Raw genomic sequence first — 23133 nt, forward strand, 5'->3', positions numbered from 1 at the left:
GGACTTCGGTTGTCTCATTCATTTCTACTGCCTCTACATTTTTGTCACAAATATTGGAAATCTCTTTGCAGCATAAACATTTCTCGTTATTGTCCATTATTTGGCAGTTACCACATTGACACCTGAATATGTTAAAAGAAAGGATCTTGAAAAGTAAATGTCTAAATTTCAATAAAGATTGTATCTTACAATAAAAACTTAAAATCTGAAGTATTGTGTGTGTGGACGCGGTCAACTTCAAAAACTGAAAACGTTCTTTCGAGATCTAAACAATGGTCTAGAATAATATAACATTTTATTACTCACCATTCAAGATTGTTGCGCCGAGGTTCATCCTCAATATACACAAATTCCTGTTCTTCGTTGTCCTCAAACTGGTGAGCTTCTTTGTGTTCATCAGCCGGCCATTCGGGCTCAAACTGATATGGCCGAATATTGCTTGCTGGATTGTCTTCCATTTCACTATCGATTGGTGAATTAGGCCGAGGTTCTTCCAAAAAAGCCATTATAAACGATTGTTTTGTTTTCTGTGCGTTATTATTTTACTTTGTTGTAAACACAACTCCAAATCGGTTTGACAATATGACGTCAAATAATTTCCGCTGACGCTTTCTGTGCCCACGCTGCTAAACCTCAAAACAGCTCAAATAGCGCACTTGAAGACGCGATATCGATTTTGTCAAAAATATAATAGCTGATGTAAAAATTTCAAAATATAGTAACCTTTGCATAAAAATGGAACTTTTAAGACCAACATTATGTGAGGGTGGAGTTCCCCTTTAAAACTTTATTGTAACAAGATGTACATATCTCTTACGTATATTTAGCTATTGATTCGGGAAAAAGTTATAGAAATAGATTTTTTAGATTTTGCGTAAACCCACTGACTAGAATGACTCATCAAAGTACTTATACTTTCATACAGGCTTATTTTATTCATTGATTGATTATTTTTGTGCTTTTGTATTCATTTCATCCATATTTACTATACTTCGGGAGCTTAATCTTTGTGTATGAGCCGGAAATGAAAGGTGGAAATGGGAGAAACTCGGTAAAAGTTAAATGCATGTGAACAAATGACAAACAAGTCGAGTGGTTATTTTGGATTAAATCTCCTGACTACATTTAGGAGCAAAGGTTCAAACACTTAATAAAGTGTTAATAATAAATCTAAGTAATAAATCTAATTTTCAAGAGTATAATTATTAAGTACCTGATAATGATAGACCACTGCGTCGGTCTTTTATTCATCGCAACTTGCTTTTCAAGTAGATTTTCGGTAGAAAAACCGAAAAGACCAACAAACGTAGCTATAAGAAACCGCAAACACCCCAATACATTTCCCCAATATTGTATTAAAGCATAATCATTTTCCACAAATATGATTGGTTCCATTTGGAACAAATCGTGATTGTGTCGCTTTTTTGTGCAGGAAATGATGTTCTTCTAAACACATCGGTGTTTTTTCATCTTTGTAAATCGTCTTGACGTGTCGTTCATTACGCAAGAAATGATTAAAATAATAATGTTGTCCACACTGTTTAGTACGTAACCCCTTGTGTTATCTTTGTATCTTTATGTCCACGAATGCAGGTGAAAAACAGTGTCTTTTACATTGTTCTTTTTAAGTTAAAATGATTTAAAGTCATTTCTCTGCAAACTTAAAATTAAAGCATTGGTATTAAAAATTTTTAAAACTCACTGTTAACTTAGCAAATGTTGCAAACTATATTTTGCAGCAAATTACCAGACTGCATGACTTCAGTAGCTATCATATTAACAAAATACTTTCATAAAAATTTGTGCAAAGCCGTTTCCTGAAATTTTTTTGAGGCATTTTATAGCATTCCGACCTTGTTTGCTGGGAATTGTCTTGTAGCTACAAAATATTAGTCAGTGTGTTAAATTGTGAAGAATGTGGCTATGGAGAAAACAGCGAACCACTGCTGTAACAGCACTAAAAAATCAGTGGCGAAGGCAGCCCGCTTATTAAGTCCCGCTATAAAAATTTTGCTGTATTCATTTTATCAAAGTCCTTACTGAAAAGCAAATTTTGTGTGTGATAGTATTAGTTTGACAAATTTCGGGTGATTTTGGGTAATTTTTACTAATGTCGTAAAAAAATATTCCTTAGGACCAATTTTCTTCCTCAGTCGCTGCCTTTATTTTAAAGACAAACTGCTTGTAAAGAAATAAATAATTATGTTGTTGTAATATACTAATCCTAACACGGTTTTAATAAGCACATGAAAAACATGTGACTTGGATGAGATTTGAGCTCGCACCTTCGGGATACTTGTCCGCCGCTCTACCTGCTGAGCTACCAAGCCCACAAGGATTGGAGACGAGTAAAATCTCTTAAAAGTGCGTATGGACGAGAGATTCTCGCCACTATAGTAGATTACTGGATGGCACCGTGTTTCGACTTTATTCCAAAGCCATCATCAGAGAATACATATAATATATTAGTCCTTATTGTTGTAAAGACTACATTACAAAACCTATAGCTACGCTATTGCATATAACTAATATTTGCAACTTTATGGATAATTATCTAAACAAGATTCGTTCTTGTCTTAAGGCACCAAAATATTTACATATATTTCAACAAGACTATTAGAGACATGTTTTTAGCCATCTGCTCTGCTCATTATTATTGCATGTTTCTGCTGCTACATTAAAAACAAAATTTTAGTTGTGATGATTATGGATTAAGATCTTTTCTATTGTTTAAATACAAATCAGTTTGGTTTCAAGATGTCTCATGAGTTAAGTTTTAAGAAAAGAAAAACTTATTGAACAGTAAGCTGAATCAAAATATGTTTTATGGCTAAGATTTAATCACCTCCTTGATTAAGGACATTATGTAAATTTGTTTTGTTGAAATACTTAAAGAATCACTCAATGTCAGCTGCCAGGACATGAAAGTTCGCCACTGTTGACGGCTAGGAGTAAAAGCCGCGGCATTTGATACATCCATAAGACATAAATTGATTTCTGAATTAACACACTTCAATAATCGACTGATTCGTGTGATTAAAATCTTAAGCGAATTTTTGAGTGAAATAAAGTATTCCGTTCTGTTTGTTGCTTCCACGACCCCCACTTCGTGCTATTTTCGTTTATATTTATGGAATTCCTTGTTGGATTCAAAAAATTGATAAATTGCGGATAAATTATATTCATAATATTTACGACACACTTATTTAACGTTGCGGTGCATGTTAGCTTCATTATATATAGTTATGAAAAACCATCTTTTATAGGATATTTTAGAACTCTGTCAGTGTTTACATTTGAGCGTTTACATGGAACTGAACATTTTTGGGGTTTTTTCTTAGAAGATTTTTTTGAATAGTGGCTTATTAATGCGAACAATCTGGTGAATAAACCATTTCTTTGTCTCTTTGTAATTAACGAATTGCAAGCAATTATGTTCTCCACCTAAGTACCTAAATTGTTGTGAAATGAAGTTTAAAATATTTTTATGACGGATTTCGATGAGGAGCCTAAAAGCTATCATGTAGCGTGTAACTGCGTGATGCTTGCTTTTATCTTGTCTTATGTAAATCATCTTTACCATCTTAATTGCACAGGGCAGGCCGCAGCCAAAGCCCTTAGACTCTGGAAAATGTATCGCGAATTGAAATAAGTGTGTTAATCCTTTCATAAAACAGTATGAAACCAATCGTGTACTCGATTTGTAGGAATGCGAAAAGGTTTCTAAAAATGTCTTTGCACTCTTTATGTATTTTTTAATGTTTTCTAATGCCATATTTTTATGCTCATTGTGTATTATAGAGGAAAAAGGTTGGAGTATATATTTCTTTGCATAAACTTGTCTTTCAACATAGTTAATTTATATGTTGTCCTTTTTCTCGTTCTTTACGTGAACCCACATGAACTTTTAATACCCCAGACTTCGTATTGTCACATTACTTTGTAAGATCTTTGAGTGTGGAGCTAACAGAATTGTAAATTTTCTTAGTATTACGTCTGAGTAACGTCAACAAAAACCTTAAGATATTTTTATATCTTAATTTTTGATGTGCGATAACGAGCTTGTGCTTCCAACTTTGAAGCGTTCTTAATACCTTGCACTCGGCTAAATGACCCATATACGGTTGTAATTTGTTTTTATAAATAACATCATCGAAAGATTTCTTAGGTCAATTTTAGGCGTTTCAACATAATAGAGATGCTAAAATGTTAAGAATACATCTATAAATGTTTGTTAAATTTAGAGTTAGGCACTCTTCTGTCAACTATTCAAACCACTTGTTTTTTTACGGTCTGTGTTGTAAGATTAAAATGCCACAAAAAAGCGGTCGCCCTGCTTTGTAGTGATTATTACATGAAGTGCACCCTCCTTAGTAACCGCGCCCAGTTTAAGATAATTACTTATAAAGAGACATTTTGTAGATTTTAATTTAGTGTTGAGTAAAGCCTTATTTTGAAAGGTTGTTCTTTGGTGTTTACTTGAATTCAAACTTCTACTTTAATTTACTCAACACTCTCCTTATACCTATGGACAAAGTTTTCTGAACGTTGACGCACTGGCTGCGAATTTGGACTTCATCGATGCAAACCGTCCATGATGCAATATAAACTCCTGATGTTCTGATTATCAACTCTGTGATACTGCTACATGAAGCCATCACCACGCTGAAAACATTATATGTCAAGCCTCCGAACGAGATTTTTGCTCGGCATAAATTAGCAACACGGAAACAACAAGCAGGTGAAACCCTTGACGAATACAAACAAGAACTGAAACACCTAAGTAAAGACTGCAATTTTCGTCAAGTCTCTGCTGCTCAATATCGGGATGAAGCAATTCGGGATGCTTTCATTAGTGGTCTACTGTCGGGAAGCATTCGACAACGTTTACTGGAGAATAAACAGTTAGATTTACAAACGGCATTTGATCAAGCTCGAGCTTGGGATTTGGCACAAAAATCATCGGAGACATGCAATTCGAATCCCTTCACGTTCCGCTAAGTGCTTCTTTTGTGGTAATAAGCAACACCCCCGGTCATTATGCCCTGCGAAAGAAGCTATTTGTAATAAATGTAAAAAAAGAGGGCACTACCAAAGAGTTTGCCGTTCTTCAGCAGTAGTCTCTAATTTAACGAAATTAGCTTACATAACTCTAGCTGCAATGGGGGAGTCATTGCTAAGTTCATGTATTGACATTCGTTTAAAAGAAAGAACTGTTACAGCTCTGGTAGATTCAGGAAGTACTCATTGCTTCATACATCCTGATTTGGTTGAGCAACTTTCATAGACAGTTCATCAGACCAAAGAAAAAGTTACGATGGCTACATGTAATTATTCCACAAAAATGCAAGGATATTGTCTTAGTGATATAACGTTAAAAGGCCGGTTGTATTCTCAGGTTAAGCTATATATTCTGCCCAATCTGTGTACTCCTGTTATTCTAGGGCAAACTTGGCAAGCCCTGCACGAAAGTGTCACTATCCAGTACGGTGGTTCTGCCCCTCCTTTGAAACTTTGCAGTTTAACAGCTTTGAACCTAGACCCCCCACTTTTGTTCCAACATTTAACAGAGGGTTGTAAACCGATAGCTATTAAATCAAGGAAATATAGCCGAGAAGACAAAGAATTTATTACAACTGAAGTACAAAGGCTTCTAGAAGAAGGTATAATTGAACCGAGTGAATCACAGTGGAGAGCACAAGTGGTCGTAACTAGAAACGATCGACAAAAAAAAGATTAGTGATTGACTACTCGCAAACTATAAATAGATTCACACACCTGAATGCTTATCCTTTGCCTAGAATAGATGACATCGTCTCTAAAATCGCTCAGTACAAAGTTTTCAGCACCGTTGATTTGAAAAGTGCGTATCATCAAGTCCCAATTCAAAAAGAAGAAAAGAAATATACTGCTTTCGAAGCTAACCAGTGTTTGTATCAATTCCGTCGAGTACCATTTGGAGTAACGAATGGAGCAGCAGCTTTCCAAAGAATGATGGACAACTTTATCGCTAAAGAATGTCTAGAAGACACGTTTGTGTATTTTGACAACATCACGATTTGTGGCCGGGACCAAGCCCAGCATGACATAAATCTCGAAAAGTTCCTTCAAGCAGCTAGAAAGCGAAATTTGACGTTTAATCAAGACAAATGCTCCTTCTCAACAACCAGTATTTGCATCCTCGGTAGTATAATCGCTAATGGAGAAATAAAGCCGGACCCGGCACGATTGAGACCTCTGCGAGAGTTACCTGTCCCCCGTGATTTAAAAGAACAGAAACGGATTGTGGGTCTCTTCTCCTACTATTCTCAATGGATCAAAGACTTTGCTGCAAAAGTAAGACCACTGACACAGAATACTGTATTTCCAATGGTAGGCGATGCTCTTACTTCGTTTAATCTACTTAAGTCCGATGTCGAAGTCTGTGGTCCAAGCTGTTGACGAAGCACAGCCCTTTCAGGTGGAAACAGACGCTTACGAGTTTGCTCTTTCAGCCACTCTCAACCAAAACGGTCGCCCAGTTGCGTTCTTTTCGAGGACGTTAAGCGGATCAGAACTTAAGTACGCTTCAATGGAGAAAGAAGTAGCGGCTATCGTAGAAGCCGTGAGGAAGTGGAGACACTCTTTTACGGGTAAGCATTTTATGTTAATTACTGATCAGAAGTCAGTAGCTTACATATTTGATACCAAGCAAAAGAGCAAAATTAAGAACGATAAGATAATGAGATGGAGGATGGAACTATCCACTTATGATTTTGACATAATCTACAGAGCAGGAGAACAGAATGTACCAGCGGATACATTTTCTAGGATAAGAGCAATGAGCATGACCTCCGATAAGCTGATAGAGCTTCATGAATCCTTGTGTCACCCAGGAATAACGCGGATGGCACATTTTGTAAAAAACCTTAATCTCCCTTTCTCTATGGATGAAATTAAGCTCATGACACAGTCCTGCAAGATATGCAGGGAAAGTAAGCCTCAATATTACAAAACAGAAAATTTCCATTTAGTAAAAGCGACTCAACCCTTCGAGAGACTTAGTTTGGACTTCAAAGAACCATTGCCGACGACTAATCATAATAAGTTTCTTCTTACTATAATAGATGAATATTCAAGATTTCCTTTCGCTTTCGCTTGTAAAGACGTTAGTGCGGAGTCAATTATAAATTGTCTCTGCGAATTGTTTTCGATTTTCGGTATGCCTGCTTACATACATTCGGATAGAGGTTCTGGCTTTATGACTGCAAAAGTTAAAGACTTTCTCCTTCAGAAAGGAATCTCGTCAAGCCGAACCACACCATATAACCCAGAAGGGAACGGCCAAGTAGAACGTTTGAACGGCACTCTATGGAAGACTATTTCCCTCGCGATGAAGACGCGAGGACTACCGGCCAGCTGCTGGCAAGAAGTTTTGCATGATGCTCTTCATTCCATCAGATCTCTGTTGTGCATCGCTACTAATGTAACACCGCATGAACACCTCTTTATCCACCAACGAAGATCGACGAGTGGAACTTCCATACCAACGTGGCTATCCAAACCTGGACTGGTACTGTTGAAGCGTCAAGTAAAACAATCTAAGTATGACCCATCTGTCGATGAAGTAGAGCTAATCGAAGCAAATCCTCAGTATGCGCATCTAAAATTTCCTGATGGAAGAGAAGATACCGTAGCCACTAAGTTCCTCGCTCCACAAGCTGAGGAAAAAGAGAAGTTATGCGAGAAACCGCTACCACTATCGCCTTATAAAGATAATACTGTAGACGACCCACGTCAATCTCCTTTGGCCACAAAAGACGCTAGGAAACTAAATAATAGTTCGCCAAAGAAGGAAAGAGAAGGGAACTTACTACTAGAGGATCCCGCTCTACCTGATCAGTCGTCTTCACAACAGACACTACCGTTACGCCGCTCGCAGAGAGAAAAGAAACAACCGACCGCCTGACATATACATGACATTGAACTAAAAGAAAAAAAAGACAATCGGGCAGGACCAGTCTTATTAAGATTATTTAATTTAGATTACATATTTATTTCAAATAGGAGAGGGTGATTGTAGTGATTATTACATGAAGTACACCCACCTTAGTAACCGCGCCTAGTTTAAGATAATTACTTATAAAGAGACATTTTGTAGATTTTAATTTAGTGTTGAGTAAAGCCTTATTTTGAAAGGTTGTTCTTTGGTGTTTACTTGAATTCAAACTTCTACTTCACATTGCGAAATGTATTGTCAACACTTTAAAAATGTCGAAAGTTTTCTCGCATAATTGAAAATTTAGATCGTGGGAGAGTAATGGAAATGTAGTCCTGCGTTGCGCTTTCGTTTACAGTGCCGACATTTGATTCACAAAAATAGCTGTTTACTGCCATAAACCAACAATTAATTTTTCGGCGCAACGCGTTTAAATGAAGCGGCACTAGGTCCAATCCGCGTTTCGTTATTCTTCACCTTTTTACTTACCCGGTACATGCGTCAGCCAATCACGATTAGGAATGAAACGGAACTTAGACAACAGCCTACATTTGGACGGCAGTTGGATTTTACATTAGTATTTGTGATGAAGTTTTTCCGGGCCGAAACTATATTTAAGAGAAGCTTCTTTACAAGGTTAACATTTTGGAAAGAGCAACTGTTAGAGGAGAAACAATGAAAAGGTATGTCTACTCTTTATTCTTAGTTGCCACTTTTTTACACTTTCCACCTAATGTTCTCGCTACTAGCCTATTTATATCGTCGCAGTCAAGCGCAGTAACCAAAGCAGATCTCTGGAAAAGACGAATCAACACAAGTATTTGGCTTTTACAGAATAAACCTTGTAAATTCTTTACTTCAAGTAGTAATTGCTCAGAGCTGAAGTCTCGAGCAAAGAGTTCAATGACCTTGTACACTGCCAATTTGGGTGATGAAAAACTCGTTGCAGTTTCACTTGATAAAATTAAGCTTGTACCGACTTCTTATAAAGCAGTCGTAGTTTTAGATCCATACCCGTTATCAAGCTTTGGACATCCTGTTTTGGTGTTCTTCATTGAATCTACGACTCAATCAGATTGCAACTCAAACAGAAAGTTAACTTTTACTCGTAAGCTATTGTAAAAAGAACATATCATTCATACTATCTTCAAGGATATCGTAGTGCATATATTATTTTACAAGAAAATAATTAGCTAGCTACTTCTCATCTGTTGCGTTTACCTTATGTTTTTATCTTGCACGTTTGATGCTAGAATCAGGGAGGTGTTTAATTTTGCAATGCGTTGATTAATTTGGGTAATTTAAAAATGGAGTCCTTTTGCATGTATTTTGACTTAACTCTCGGGAACTTTAGTTTCTTGCATGGTCAATTAAACCGTTAATGATGGAGACAAAAGATTAGCGCTATTCAAAAATTACCAATTAATGAAAACATGACATTTGTGTGTATACCTTCCGCAACATAAAACTTACTACCGAAACATGAAATTAGCTATTGAAATTTTACCCTTGCAGAATGAGATGCGCTAAAATTACGTCTTTTATGTTTTAGATGGTGACTGTGTTACAATTGCTCAAAAAAGTCGTCAATCTACGAACCGACTTCAGCAAGACCGGAGAAGAAAAAAGAGATGTGACATTAACTTTATTCCATCCGTATTCACAAAAGTAGCTCGTCAAACATCGACATTGAAACAGCTTCTCCGTTGTAAATCGATTGTGCCCGGATATGCTGCTTGTCCCACTTCACTGACCTTACATCCACTGGATGAAAAATGTTTCAACAGCAAATGTTGTTTGACGACAACAATGTCAATCCGACAAAGAACTTGCATTGAAACCTACAACTACGCTGTGATTCTTTCCGGTGGTTTTAACGAACATACAGCGACTACAAAGTCAAAACATACCATAAAGACCATGTGGCGATATCTCAGGAAAAGCATTTCAAACAGGAAAATATTGTAACGTTTGTGTGGAGCAGATACTATTTTGAACGTAAGTTTATTATGCACTTCATTCATATTCATGTTTAAGTCATTTAAAGATTTACTTTTCGCTGACGCATACAGGTCAAATGTAACGTATAACCTATGAGGCAGCAATTTTACAATTATATTATTTCGATTGAACACTCTTTTTATTCATTCTATTGCCTTTTCAAAGCCGTAATGGTTCGAAGTTATTTATTTTTAACATAATGATGATTTTAAATTCTACTTGTTCCCTTTTAACATTGAAACAGTCGTATATCGAAAGAAGAAGCCTCTCCTCTCAGTTGCCTATCGTATGTTGGTGACATGCCTAGTTGTGTAAAATTGGGGATTATAGCAACTTAGCAAAATTTGCTTCTTCAAAGTAACCTTAAACCGTAAGTGAAAGCAACGTATTAACTCATATTCGCGCATTTTCGAGCTACTTTGATGCGCAATCCATCGGTCTTTACACTCCTACGCACAATATTTTTTAATGAAGATCGCGTAATAATCGTCGGACATTTTTTTAAATGAATCAAATATTTTATCTTTGTTTCCTTGCCTGGTGATTTGTGATCGAAACAAATAGTTAATCTGACAGGTTTTGTGCGTCGCTAAAAGTTTGGGCTGGATTGAAGCAGGCACGCGCAATTACCAAATTTCAATTTGCTTAGAACATTAGATTAGCGATGGATTATAATGTGTTAACTTCTGTTTAGTTTGTACAGATCCTTTATAAAAACGGACCTTGATTAATTAAATGTCTCTAGAATGTTAACGCACAGCAAGGATTAGCGTTCTTTGTCGTATTATAATAGTTTAGACAAAATTGCTGGACATCAACACTACCGACAAATGGTGCAGAGTTTTTGGATCATGAAAGCGGCATAGTTTGACATAACGTTTGTCACTTGTCGGTCACAATTAAGCTATTTACTTGGCAATTGTCGCATCATGTCTTGAACATAGCATGAATGCATGATGCAAGTATACCTAATGACTACAGGGTTGAGCTCATTTATTTTAAGAACAACCATGCAAGGGAAAAATACTAAAATATGATTTCTATTATACCAGAAGTCATTTTCTTTGAAGTTTTATTGAAAAATTCTGTGAATAATTTTATAATGACATTTGTGACACTTGCTAATGTATTGTGACACATGTGTATTGTACTGCACGTGCATATATCCATTAGTTGCTTTTCTCGTTCATTTTACCGCTCGACATATTGGAAACCACTCTAAGTGTTTCAATGTAACAACTAAATAGTTGTACACGTGTTTCTTTATTTCCCGGATTAATACCAAAGTTCTTGTTCAAATATTCACCCGATCCTAAAGTCATTAAGTATTTGGTACTAATCATGCCAATCCGATTTTTGTCAATAGACAAGTGCATGTCAATCATTCTCTATAGATTGATCAAAGGAGGTATTTCAATGGACAATTATTCATGATGAAAAAATATTTATGTTTGCATTAGACCTTTTTCCTTTCCCTTGTTAATGCAAAAATGCATAAAAAATATTATTGCATTAAGCTTGCAAGAGTTCACCATTCAATGTGTCTGTCTACAATAAAGTATGTATTTGCGAAGACTTTAGTAGACTCTACCCCCCTCCCCCCTCTTTCCGTAATATGATCTAAATTATTAACACGTTCTTAGCCTTAAACGTGGTTTTGATTCACAAAAGCATATAGCTACACGCGAGCTATTTTTGCGGTGTGACTTTGTTCTGCATAGTATTTCGATAAAAAAAATTTCATTCCCACGATGGAAACAGCTCAGTAAATAGTAAACTTTACAAAATAGTGATCATCAAGTTTACAGGTTATACTGGAAACTCAGGATTGAGATTTCCTTATCCTAACCTGTTTCCTTTACTGCTGTTGCAATGGTACATTGACAACATAAATGTACTTATAAATTAGGGATTTGTTTATTAGACAGTAATTGCATTGATTTTAATCACCCAGCTATTTTGAATACATTTGTCATTGTCAAAATTTAAATTGTAGCTTGGTGCGAACTTTATTCATACCAGCCAAAATACAACGACATGCCAGAACATATTTGTAAATGTCGATCGTCCATGTTGATATAGTCCTCAAAACGTTTTGACTCTGAAGATGACTACCGCTAAGGTTGTCGAAACGTCAGTCAACAACAACAAATACAGTCCTTCTCAGGACTATACCAACCTGGATGATCTACATTTACAAACATGTAACGATACTCCCGAGTTCAAACCATTTACTTTATGCCAGAATATCTTGAACTGGTTTTAAGATATGGCAAAAGACACCATACATAGTAGTCTAAAATAATAATTTCTATTTTTATTTTTTATACTTGCAATTCTTGAATTCCAAAAAGATTAACGAATACCATAAAAGATAAAAAGACACATATTGTTCAACATAACTTTGCTTTTCTTACAGTTAATAGTATTTCGAACACAAAGGATGGCGTGCAAGCCGATAGTGAGTTTAGAGTACGGAGTCAAATAAAAAACTGGTGCCTTTCCACCTGTGTGGATTCATTTGTCATATATCTGAACGAACCTACCAAAAGTAACGGGGCAATGCTGATTTGAGATGGAAAGAGTGATAGCTTTAGTGAGGAATTGGTGAGATATGACATCAAAGAATTTATTAACGATCTAAGGAGTTGCAAAACAAAGCAAGTCACTGTTCTTGCAGATCAAAACTTTTCTTCTCTTCTTTTGGAAAAATTCAGATCTGCAAAACGTCAGTCGTCTGGTGGTACCCTAAAAAATGTTGTCATTATCACGTCAACCAGTTCACACTCAATACGTTTATAGAGAACCTAACAAATACGTTTTATAGAGAATTGGGTTTGTTATTCACTGCTGAGACAGAATAGGCAACGGTGTTTTGAGGATGTGCTTAAGGTAAGATATGCTCCCATCCAAATGTGTTGTGTTAATTAGTAAGCTGTTGAAATACTAGAGAATCAGTTTGTGGAAATGTAATGGATCATTTTTTAAGGTTAATGATACCTGTAACAATTTAAAGAATGCACGAAATATACTTTGATAGACTTGGTACTTAAATTCTTTTTTTAGGATATTACATCACTTAACACTAATCAGTTTGAAGTGGACTTTGACAGTTTTACTCGGGAACTTTCGGACCGTACCGTATATGGTGGGTCATGTAACCAAAGTTTATGCGTCTCAAGAAAAAAGATGGGATGTCGTCTTTTAACACGAAGAGAACAATTAATGAACAGAGGGTAATGAAAGCATTTGGTAGCTAATAAAATATTAACGTCGCGTGTCTTTCAGCCAAAAGAGGAGGAATTGAGCTCATTTTGAGCACAAATTCAACTGTATTTAAATATATTCGATTGTGTTCAAGTACTTTTGGGTGAAATATATTTCTACTTAAGATAATGTAAGAACTATATATAGATGAACATGATGTTAAAATAGTTATTAATATAGCCAAGCTTTGTTTAAAGTAAATTTTGTGTGGTCAAGCTATCAGATGTGATTGCGTTGAAGTATTTATATTTATAACATCAATGTACTGTGTTACTATTTTCCATCTGTTTTCATTTTTATCATGAAGACTTTATAGCAACAAAACTTTTTTCAAAGATTCTTGTATTCTTAGTGACTTGACAAATATATAATTTAATTTAAGGAAAACACACATGTGTAATATCCATTTAACGATAAACATGCGGTTCTTAATGAAAAACAAACACAAAATGTCAATTTTGATTTTATAAAGTTGAACTGTTGCACATAATTGCTACAATCATTAAAAATAATTTTCCAGTCCATATCTTTCTCCTCCATCCACTAACCGTATTAAATAGCTAGTGATGAAAACTTGAAAAGAAAGTTGAAATGTACTACAAAGGAAGCCGACATGTTTCTGCAAGAACGCCGAAATGCAGCGGAATAGTAGAAAGCAGAAAGAAAGCCAAAACTAGCAGAAAGGAAGGTGATAAGCAATAGAAAGAAAACAGAAAGAAAACCAAAAGAAAGGCAACAGAAAAGAAGCTGAAATGCAACAGAAACTTTTGTATAAGGTCAAAAGATACAGATTCACATGACTACAAGTAAACGTATTCACATGTCATACACATGACAACAAGTAAACCTATTCGCATGTCACACGTGCTTCTTAATTTCTCTCCTTTTATAACTCTTAATCTTTACTTACTAAATGTCTCTGACAACAAAAAAACAGCTTAGTTATTTTTAGCTCGAAGGGAAAAGGAATTGGTTAAAATGAAGACTAGTATATTTTGAAAATGATATAAATATATATGTTATAATTTTAGTAGGAAAACCATCGTAGTTCTTTTGTAACAGTATTTTACACAGACAGAAAACTGAGAAGTTACATACTGTGCTATATACCATTCTGTAATTTTTTATGTATGATCTCTTTAGTAGACCGTTCCAGTAGTGTTGGTGAATGGATAATTTTTGTAGAGTAGAATTTTGTATACTCGTCGAAGAAATATTGCAGGTATCAAATTCATGAAACAATTCATGGAACAAGACGTATCGTTGAAATAACATCCGACTTACTTGGCCAAGGCACAAAGAGTGACAGCTCGTTAGACTGGAATTTAACCCATTTCGTATAAATCCGGGAAACATGACTAGCTGAAACAGAAAATGTATCAGTCAAAAACATGATATAAAATCCTTTTCGTGTCCTGACAAGAGTAAGAATGAATTCTTCCCAATATGTCAATACTCTTAAGACATGCATTCTTTTAATAGGCTGGGTGATGGCTATATCAGTAGAACCTCTCCAATACCTTAGACTCTTTGCTTTCTCTTTGATCAAAGTGAAAACCAAGTTCAACTTTTTTAGTGACAATTAAATGTAGCGGTAGCATTTCTCTGAAAAATAGCTTGTTCAATAAATAAGTTTTTTTTCAACGTTTTAACATTGCCCCGGCAATAACAGTGAACAAGGTCATGTTCATCCTTTTCAAAGCTGTAGCTATTTTCAGAATCATAACTTGCAACATTAAAATCTGTTGTACAAATAATTTGTGGAATCTGTTGGTGATTAGACTCTGGGTCAGTACACTGCTCGGAAACAGTGATTTCAGCTGCACAATATGCCTCATTCTCATGCTCAAAGCATTTCTCTGTGATGCCTTCACACAGAATTTTTCGTCTCTTTCTTTTCGGAATATCTGATTTGCTTCTATCTTTCGGAGGTAATCGTTTACTAGTTTCTTTTGGTTGGTATCCTTTTAGATGCAAAGTTGGATTGGGACAGCCTTCGGATCGATAACCAGCAAGAAAATGATTAGAACAAACCTTCGTATTAGTAGTGACTTTTTACAAAATGTTATCTTTATAAAGATATATAATAATTGCCCTCAGCGAACTCAGAATGCATTGCAAAAACCGAAGAATGCATTGCAAAAACCGCGAAAATTTATAAGAGACTGGCAACCGGCAAATATCTTATTGAAACCCACATATTTTCTGTACACACAATACGATGACGCAAAGGACCAATTAACAAATACGGCTAACCTGACGTTTACTCCTCACTTAACTCTGAAGATGACTACCGCTAAGGTTGTCGAAACGTCATTCTACATCAATGCCTACAGTGCTTTTCAGGACTCTACTAATTTGGACGATCTTTATCCACAAACAAGTATTTATCTTGTTAGCTTTATTCAAATTTTGCGCATCTTAACCCTGACCCAAGTGTCTAGTACACTGTTCAAGTAAATGCTGTCTGTGAGATCCTTTTCACAAGCCAGTATTATTAAGTTTGTTTAAACGTTTTTCTTTCATGAATCACGAGATATTGGGTATCAATCTTTTTTAAAACCGTTAATGAAATCGCCAAAGAGGCTCCTGATGCGAATTCCTATTTTTGAAACTGGTTCTGTTTCTTGATATTCGTATTTTCAATGTGGAAGTATGCTTGTGTTGTAATACATATTTTCCGAAAAGATCGACTTGTTTTGTGTCAAAAATATGGAAGAAAATGTTCAATTTTGTAAACTCAGCCATATTCTGTTACCTATTGTGCTCTTTTGAATAATCTCTATACGATTTCCGGAGCGCCTGTTTGAACAGATCAGTATTTTGTTTCGTTATCCTCAGGAATGTACTGATATTTCCGCTTCTGTTTCTTTGTTATTGTAATTAATAAAACATTTGATAAAAAATCCAAGGTAAATAGTTAAGGCTCACACAACTAATTCAATTATAGCTACTTATAAAAATGTTAGTACTTTACGAGATTTCAAAAAGACGTAATAAGTGACCATTAAAAAAGACGACATTAACGACATGAAGCACGAATAGACAACAAAAACAACATTTCCAATAGTTGTTATTTTATAAGAGACAACAATTTGTTAAGTCGTCATTTCATCTGATAGAGGTAATTTTTTAATGTTCCTACGTTTGTGTCTACCTTAATATCTAACTTTGTTTATGTCTACCTTTATGTGTACCTTTATGTCTACTTTTATCGATGTAACTTTCCTTTAAATTTGTATTTTGATATGTTATTTGGCCGACCAGGAAATTATACTAATGCACATTTACTTAATTGAATTACCAAAAATGTCACAACAGTGACAACACAGTTTTTCCAACCAAATTTCAGATTTCAGTGGAGCATACTGTTTTAGGAGGGGGACCATGGAAAAACCTTTTATTACGGTTCGTTTGTCACACATTAAAGTTCAGCGCAGAAATTTAACAATGGCAGCAAAACACACGAAATTTTAGGTCAAAAATAAGATAGAACTCGTTTACTAAAAGGACACTGTCATACCAAGTATAGTACAGTTTTACCATATGTTTTTGTACATAGATTGCTTATATATGCTGATTTGCTCCCATAAAACACAAAATAATTAACCTTACGCATAAACATTTTATTCTATTATTTATTAAGAATAAAATGTTTACTTAGTACGGAGTGTCAATCGTTTTGTGATATACTAAAACGCTTTTTGCCAGTCGTAATTTTTGCTGATTTAAGTTTAACTATTGTATTAATTACCATATTTCCACAAATAAATTTTATTTTGAATTGAAGCTGTTCGGCGTTTGGCTACCAACTGCGTTTTAATTGTTTGAGCTTTCAACATATATAGTCAGTAGATATCAAAATAATTATTTGATCTCTTAAGAGTGAGCGATATTAAGTTGATAAAAAAATTCTTTTTTTAATGCTGTCTTTCCTGCGTAGATAAACTCATGCAATGTTTTAATGTAACATTAGGTATTTTATGCATGGAACTTACGTCTTAAACTAATTTCTAAGCAAGCTATAACTGAAAATTAGTCAAACCAATCAAAACTGTACTAACCATGCATTGCAAACAACATGTTTTTTAAAAAAAGCTTGAAAAATGAAACGGGAAAGTATAAATTTCAAATCAGAGCTGGTGTCTTTTAACATGTATATAAACTATATTCACTCAACTGTATGAAAGCTATGCTATGACTTATGATATGAATACTTCTAATAAACCACTTTTATTATAGATTGCTATATATAAGCTATATATGAAGTATATATATTTGATTTAATTTATTTCTAGCTGTAAGCGATTCCTCAAGCAATCGCTTTATATCCTTTCCAAGGAAGTACTGAATATGATCTCTCAGTTAAAAAAAACGAGATATTGGTTGTTATTAGTGACAATGAAGAAGTCTTTTGTATGGTGCGCAATCGATATGGTCAAACCTGAATGGTGCCAGTAACTCATTTGGCAGCACCTATTTTTGATAAATCTATCAAGATATTATCTCGAGGAAGGACGATAACTGCACATGAGAGCAATGGAAAAAATAATTTGTCAGTTAGCAATACAGAAAGTCACAATTTTTGACTAAAGTGGTAATTATTGGTGGTTTGTTGGATTCCGGGGTCAAACTGGCTTTTTACCAAAAGATATTATAAAAGAATTAAAGGTATTTTCTTGGTACATATAGTCATGATTTATGTGTGAAAAAATAAAATTCATTTCCGTTTTAATCACTAGGCACCTTCTGAAAAACACGAGTCAGGTGTGTGAGTAAATTATGTTTTCCTCGTGCTTTTAATTAACAGCAAATTCAACTACAAATATTATGATATACACATTAGCATATGCAGTAGATTACAGCTGTCATGTCATGTTATCTTTGACTGCTGCTACAAAGCATAGCATGTCACTAGAAATATTTCTTAATTTTTTTGTGATTGCAGATTTGCAAAAGTTTGCAATCCAAGATATTACGCCATCAAAAGCTTTATGTGAAGTAAGTATACCTCATACCATTACAAATTTCAATAGTACTCCTTAATGAGTGACGCACAAGAAGACTGTGAGAACAATTAAAAGAGTTTTCCCCAATTGCGTTTGTTTTAATATACTCAATGTCATTTCTTAAGCATTTACTAGTTGCTTATTTTTAAAATAATTTTCTCTTTCTAACACTAAAGTATTCGTTTTTAACGATTTTATGCACATTTTCAATTTCCAGGAAGAAACAGATGTCCTGCTCTTATTTCAAAAGCCTCTTCCAACCAAGGGACAGTATTTTATTAAATTTAATGGAAAATGCAACAAAACAAAAGTTCTTGCTGAACGTCTCAATGATTTCATCTTGAAAATTAGCACGCCAAGTAAGTGCTATTTTATCAATTTGTTAATGTTGCAATCCCTTTGAGTATTGTCAAACTGTAAATTTGCATCTATCTTGCTTGATAAATTTATATTCAAGGAGTAAAAAGCTGCTGTAATTTTCATTTATATATGCAATTTTATTGAAATCTTAAATATATATTGCAGAATACTATCCTGCTGAAAAGACATCTGTCATTATCTGTCACAAACAATCTGAGTCTCATAAGCAGCTTATCTCCTTGTGTGTTGAATTCCAGTTCGAATCTATCACAGATGTCGTTGAACTTGTCCTACATGCAAAGTCGGTTTCTGTAGATGTTCCTCGACGGTTATATGAAATTTTGGGAAAATACATGGAAGCACATGACATCACTGTAATAATCTTCCCATCCTTCTTTCAATTTCATTACAACAACGTAGCATTACAAATACCTGTTTTTTACTGTGTTCTTCCACTAATGCAAAAACATTAACTGCCTTCATGTGTATACCACATCAAAAGTTTAATCACATTGCGTGATTAATATACATGTTTGTAGATGTAGATCATCCCGGTTATTGTAGTCCTGAGAAGGACTGTTTTTGTTATGTTTGACTGACGTTTCGACAACGTTAGCGATAGTCATCTTTCGAATCAAATGAGGAAAAAACGTCAGGTTAGCCGTATATATTATCTGGTTCTTACGTCATTGTACTGTGTGTACAGGAAATATGTAAGTGTCAATTGTGTATTGTCATTGTGGATTAGTGTGAAGGGTAAAGTTTTTAGTTGAGCGTTTGTTTGTATTGTGAATAAGTCGTTTGTAAGGTGCCGGTAATTGCTGTGATTTGTTTAAGGGGGTTTGTACCAATTTTGGTATACCAACTTTCTAATGTAAGCCGTTGTCTATAGTCAGTACTGTAAAAAATGTATTTTTCCGAGTCCCAGTCAATGTTGTGTTTTGTCAGTCGGTGATGTTCGGCAATGTGATTGGTTTTGTTTTTTTTCTTTGTAGCTCGTTTGTGTTCAGTAAGTCTTATGTTTAAGTTCCTGCCATTCTCGCCGATATAGAAAGCGTGGCAGCCGGAGCAGTTTATTTTGTAAACAGCACCTTGTCGTTCGTTGGGTTGTTCTTTGTCCTTTATGTTCGTTAGTACTTGTCGTAACGTTGTGATTGGTTTATGTGCGACACGTATGTTGTATGGTAGTAAGATACGCGAGATAGTCTCAGACGTACCTTTGATGTAAGGTATCGTTGCTGTTGTCGCCGAGTTGTTCGTTTCGTTGGGTTCGTTGAGTTTGTAAGTGTTGCGTTTGATAAAGTCAGAGTTATAGTTGTTTTTGTCAAAAACACGTTTGAGATAGTTGTTTTCGTTGTGTAGAGCGTCCGTTGAAAAACATATGATTTGTTCACGTCTTGTTAGTGTTCTGATTGTGGTGCTCTCTGATGATGACATATGTTGGTGACTCTGAAGATGACTACCAAAAACAGTCCTTTTCAGGACTATACTAACCTGGACGAACGACATGTAAAAACATGAAACGATACTCCCGGGGCTTAAATCATTACTTTATTAATAAATACATTAATTCAAACTTTTTCTTTCAGGAAAAAAGGAATTGAACATTCCTTACCAAAAATAATTATACTACCTTTGGGAAAACAATTAACATGGAGGATTATGTTTATGAAGATATTGATGAAGGCAAGTTATAATTTTGACCTTAATTTTTGAGCACAATTTTTTTTTAATTCCAATATAGCACAATTACATACGCAGCAAATTTTGTTGTCCACAAAAAATGGAAGTCGTGTAACATGAAAACACGTCTGATGATCTTCCATATGATAATTTTTGGTCTTGGAAACAAGGTGTTGAAAAATTGAGCTGAAATTCACCATGACGAATTTTTAACGATTTTTTCAATATTGTTTAAGCATTTACGATACGAAATTTGCATTCATACATAATTTGCCATTGTTCTTGGACAAATGACACATTATTAAAAAATTTAATTTAATCAAACTAGTTTGCAACTATAGCGAACAATGTAGTGGTAATGATTAACATATAGGGATCGAGTGAGATTACCATGCAAACTCTACCATGGATAAGTTTCATACGGTACAATGACTAGTAAAACCACTTGCTTGGCAAACCGATATATGCATGGTGCTGCATATTTGATTACAATACTATGTTTAGCATTTAAGCGTACCTTTTTTAATTGCTCAAATACTGCAATTGATAGGCTGCCATTAAGGTAATGACATTTACTAACTGTATATCTTAATAGCTTTATAGCTGACTAAAACCACAACAGTTTTTATAATTTAAATATACAATTGACTTCTGATTTCTGAGTTGTCCATTGTTCCATCAATTCTGTTTCATAAAACTGTTAAACATGAAAATACAAATTCTTGCATAACTTTTTTAATGAGACATTTTATGCTATTCTAGAACCTGAGTATTCATCAAACAACACTGAAGTCTTTAAAGATAAATTTCTTGACGAAGATTACAACATTCGAGACAACATCTATAATATACTCAAAGAGTTAGCTTCTATTTATAGATAGGAGTTTTGATATAATCTAAGAACTATTCTTCAGTTTGAGTTAGATATTTAAGGTTGAGTTTCATATGATTGTTATAAAGAACAGACTCGACAATGAAACAATTTTTTAAAAGAACTTTTTACTTTGGATAACATGTTTGTAAATTGTTTGATAAATACCTGTGTTTTCCATACACTTTAGTTTTTCGTGGATTTGCGGAGCTTATGGTATAGTAGGTCCAAACAAAAAATTTGCATTTGAACATTTGTACATCACAGTTGATAACCAAAAAAATTATCCAGAACCTATTTTAAGAAAAGAGATTGATGATATGTTTGGATGGAAAGCTTCTAACTACATAGAATTCAAGTGTATACCAAAAAAACCACCAACGTTTCGACCATTATCTAACCCTCGTTCTGAAGATTGCGCGCTGCCATTCAATGGTGACATTCAAATTCAAAATAACGATAATTCTTGCAGTACTCTGACAATGTTCTGTCGTAACAAAGGAAAGTATTATGCCTTGACATGTGCACATGTTGCTTGTGCCTCTAACCCAGTGAAAGATTTTCTTCTAAAGAATGAAATGTCAAAAATTAATGATGTTGTAAATGCCCGCAATATCTATGATAGAAACGAATATTTCTACAAACCAGCTAAATTGAACAAGAAAAAACAACTGAATACTTTTCACTGCAACACGGTCAGTAAGTTTAACAGTGAAGCGGACATCATGTCTATTCCAGTAGGAAAAAAAGAAGATTTTAAGCAACTCGGGGGTGATGATATGGAGAATATTGTTTTGAATTTGAAGGAAATAAATGAAGAGCTTTACAAAGCAACAAAAAGCAACGAGGGTTTTGTAGAAGTATGTACAAGTAATTACACCAAGGGCTTTATTATTGAACGGAACTATTGTTATATTGATAAAACTTTGAAGAAACTCATTTACAAAAATGCCGTCAAGGTAAAAAGTAAATCTTCATTTCTGCAGAATGGTGACTCGGGAAGACTTGTTTATTTTAAAGATCAACAAAATGTTTGGCAGCCATTTGCTTATGCTGTGTGTGAAATAGATGATGATGAGAGTGCTGATTCAGAAAAAAGCAATTTATGCTTGAAATTGGATAAAGCGTTGAATTTGCTCGACCTCAATAGTTGCCAATACTTCAACTGTGATCGCTTCGTCCGATGAAGATAGTAAAAAAGATTAGGACCATTCCGATGAGATCAGTGCAGGGGCTTCGAAAACGTTTTTAAAATAATTGTAACGATAGAGTGTGATTCCCGATTATGGGGGATGGATATAAATAATTTTAGTGAAATACCATATATGTATTTTGAAATACTATATATATAATTATTGTGAAATACTATATATGTATTTTGAAACTGGCCATGTTAACATATTATAATTTGGGCCAAACCTTGGTCATGTGATGCCTTTCTTAAGATGAAAGCATACTTCCACTTAGATTACCTACATGAAAGAACCACACGCACACATATAATGTATAATCCTTCATTGTCACATCGTCTTAGTTTTTAACCTATTGTTTACTTAATGAACTTGTATTACATAATAATTTTTAGTACTTTTCAAAATGATAGGAATAACGACAATTTTACATAGATCTATATTAGTATGTAAGATTAAGTCAGTATAAAGTGTCTACAAATAGAGTGTCTCGTGCAAGTTAACGAGTTAAATATGTAATAAAGTGAAATAAACATGAAATAGTGCAGTAAATACTTAATTCGTTCAACAAAATGCGGGGCAATTTCTCTTGAAAAAGTCCAGCATGCATTTGAAAATTCTTCCTGTTGATCATTGAATATCTAAGGGCTGATTACATGAGCCCGGTAGCCGCATCAGTATCAGCTCAGTATAGAAACATACAATAGTCTCACTCCACTGTGCAACTTGGTGCTGCATATTTAACTAGATTACTGTCTGCGGCTAGGCATCTAT

At 34.6% G+C, this 23133-nt stretch overlaps 1 protein-coding gene and 1 long non-coding RNA gene across 2 annotated transcripts; both read left to right on the plus strand.

Moving 5' to 3' along the window:
* The first annotated feature begins 17871 nt into the window (after positions 1-17871).
* On the plus strand, positions 17872-18536 carry LOC124439200. Its single transcript, XR_006946311.1, has 4 exons — positions 17872-17917; positions 17989-18013; positions 18195-18247; positions 18473-18536. It is a non-coding gene; the product is annotated as an uncharacterized LOC124439200 (long non-coding RNA).
* Positions 18537-20971: 2435 nt separating this feature from the next.
* LOC124438615 lies at positions 20972-22899 on the plus strand. The gene is made up of 2 exons (XM_046988790.1): positions 20972-21157; positions 21360-22899. Exon 2 carries the CDS (start codon positions 21490-21492, stop codon positions 22354-22356), a length of 867 nt encoding a protein of 288 aa, XP_046844746.1. The 5' UTR covers positions 20972-21157; positions 21360-21489; the 3' UTR covers positions 22357-22899.
* Positions 22900-23133: the final 234 nt, after the last annotated feature.

Source organism: Xenia sp. Carnegie-2017, unplaced genomic scaffold (assembly GCF_021976095.1).
Source record: "Xenia sp. Carnegie-2017 unplaced genomic scaffold, XeniaSp_v1 HiC_scaffold_19, whole genome shotgun sequence".
In the NCBI taxonomy this organism is placed as follows: Eukaryota; Metazoa; Cnidaria; class Anthozoa; order Malacalcyonacea; family Xeniidae; genus Xenia; species Xenia sp. Carnegie-2017.

Coding starts and splice junctions, on each gene's coding strand:
- LOC124438615 (XM_046988790.1), top strand. CDS start 21,490: ATGTTTGGATGGAAAGCTTCTAACTACATAGAATTCAAGTGTATACCA.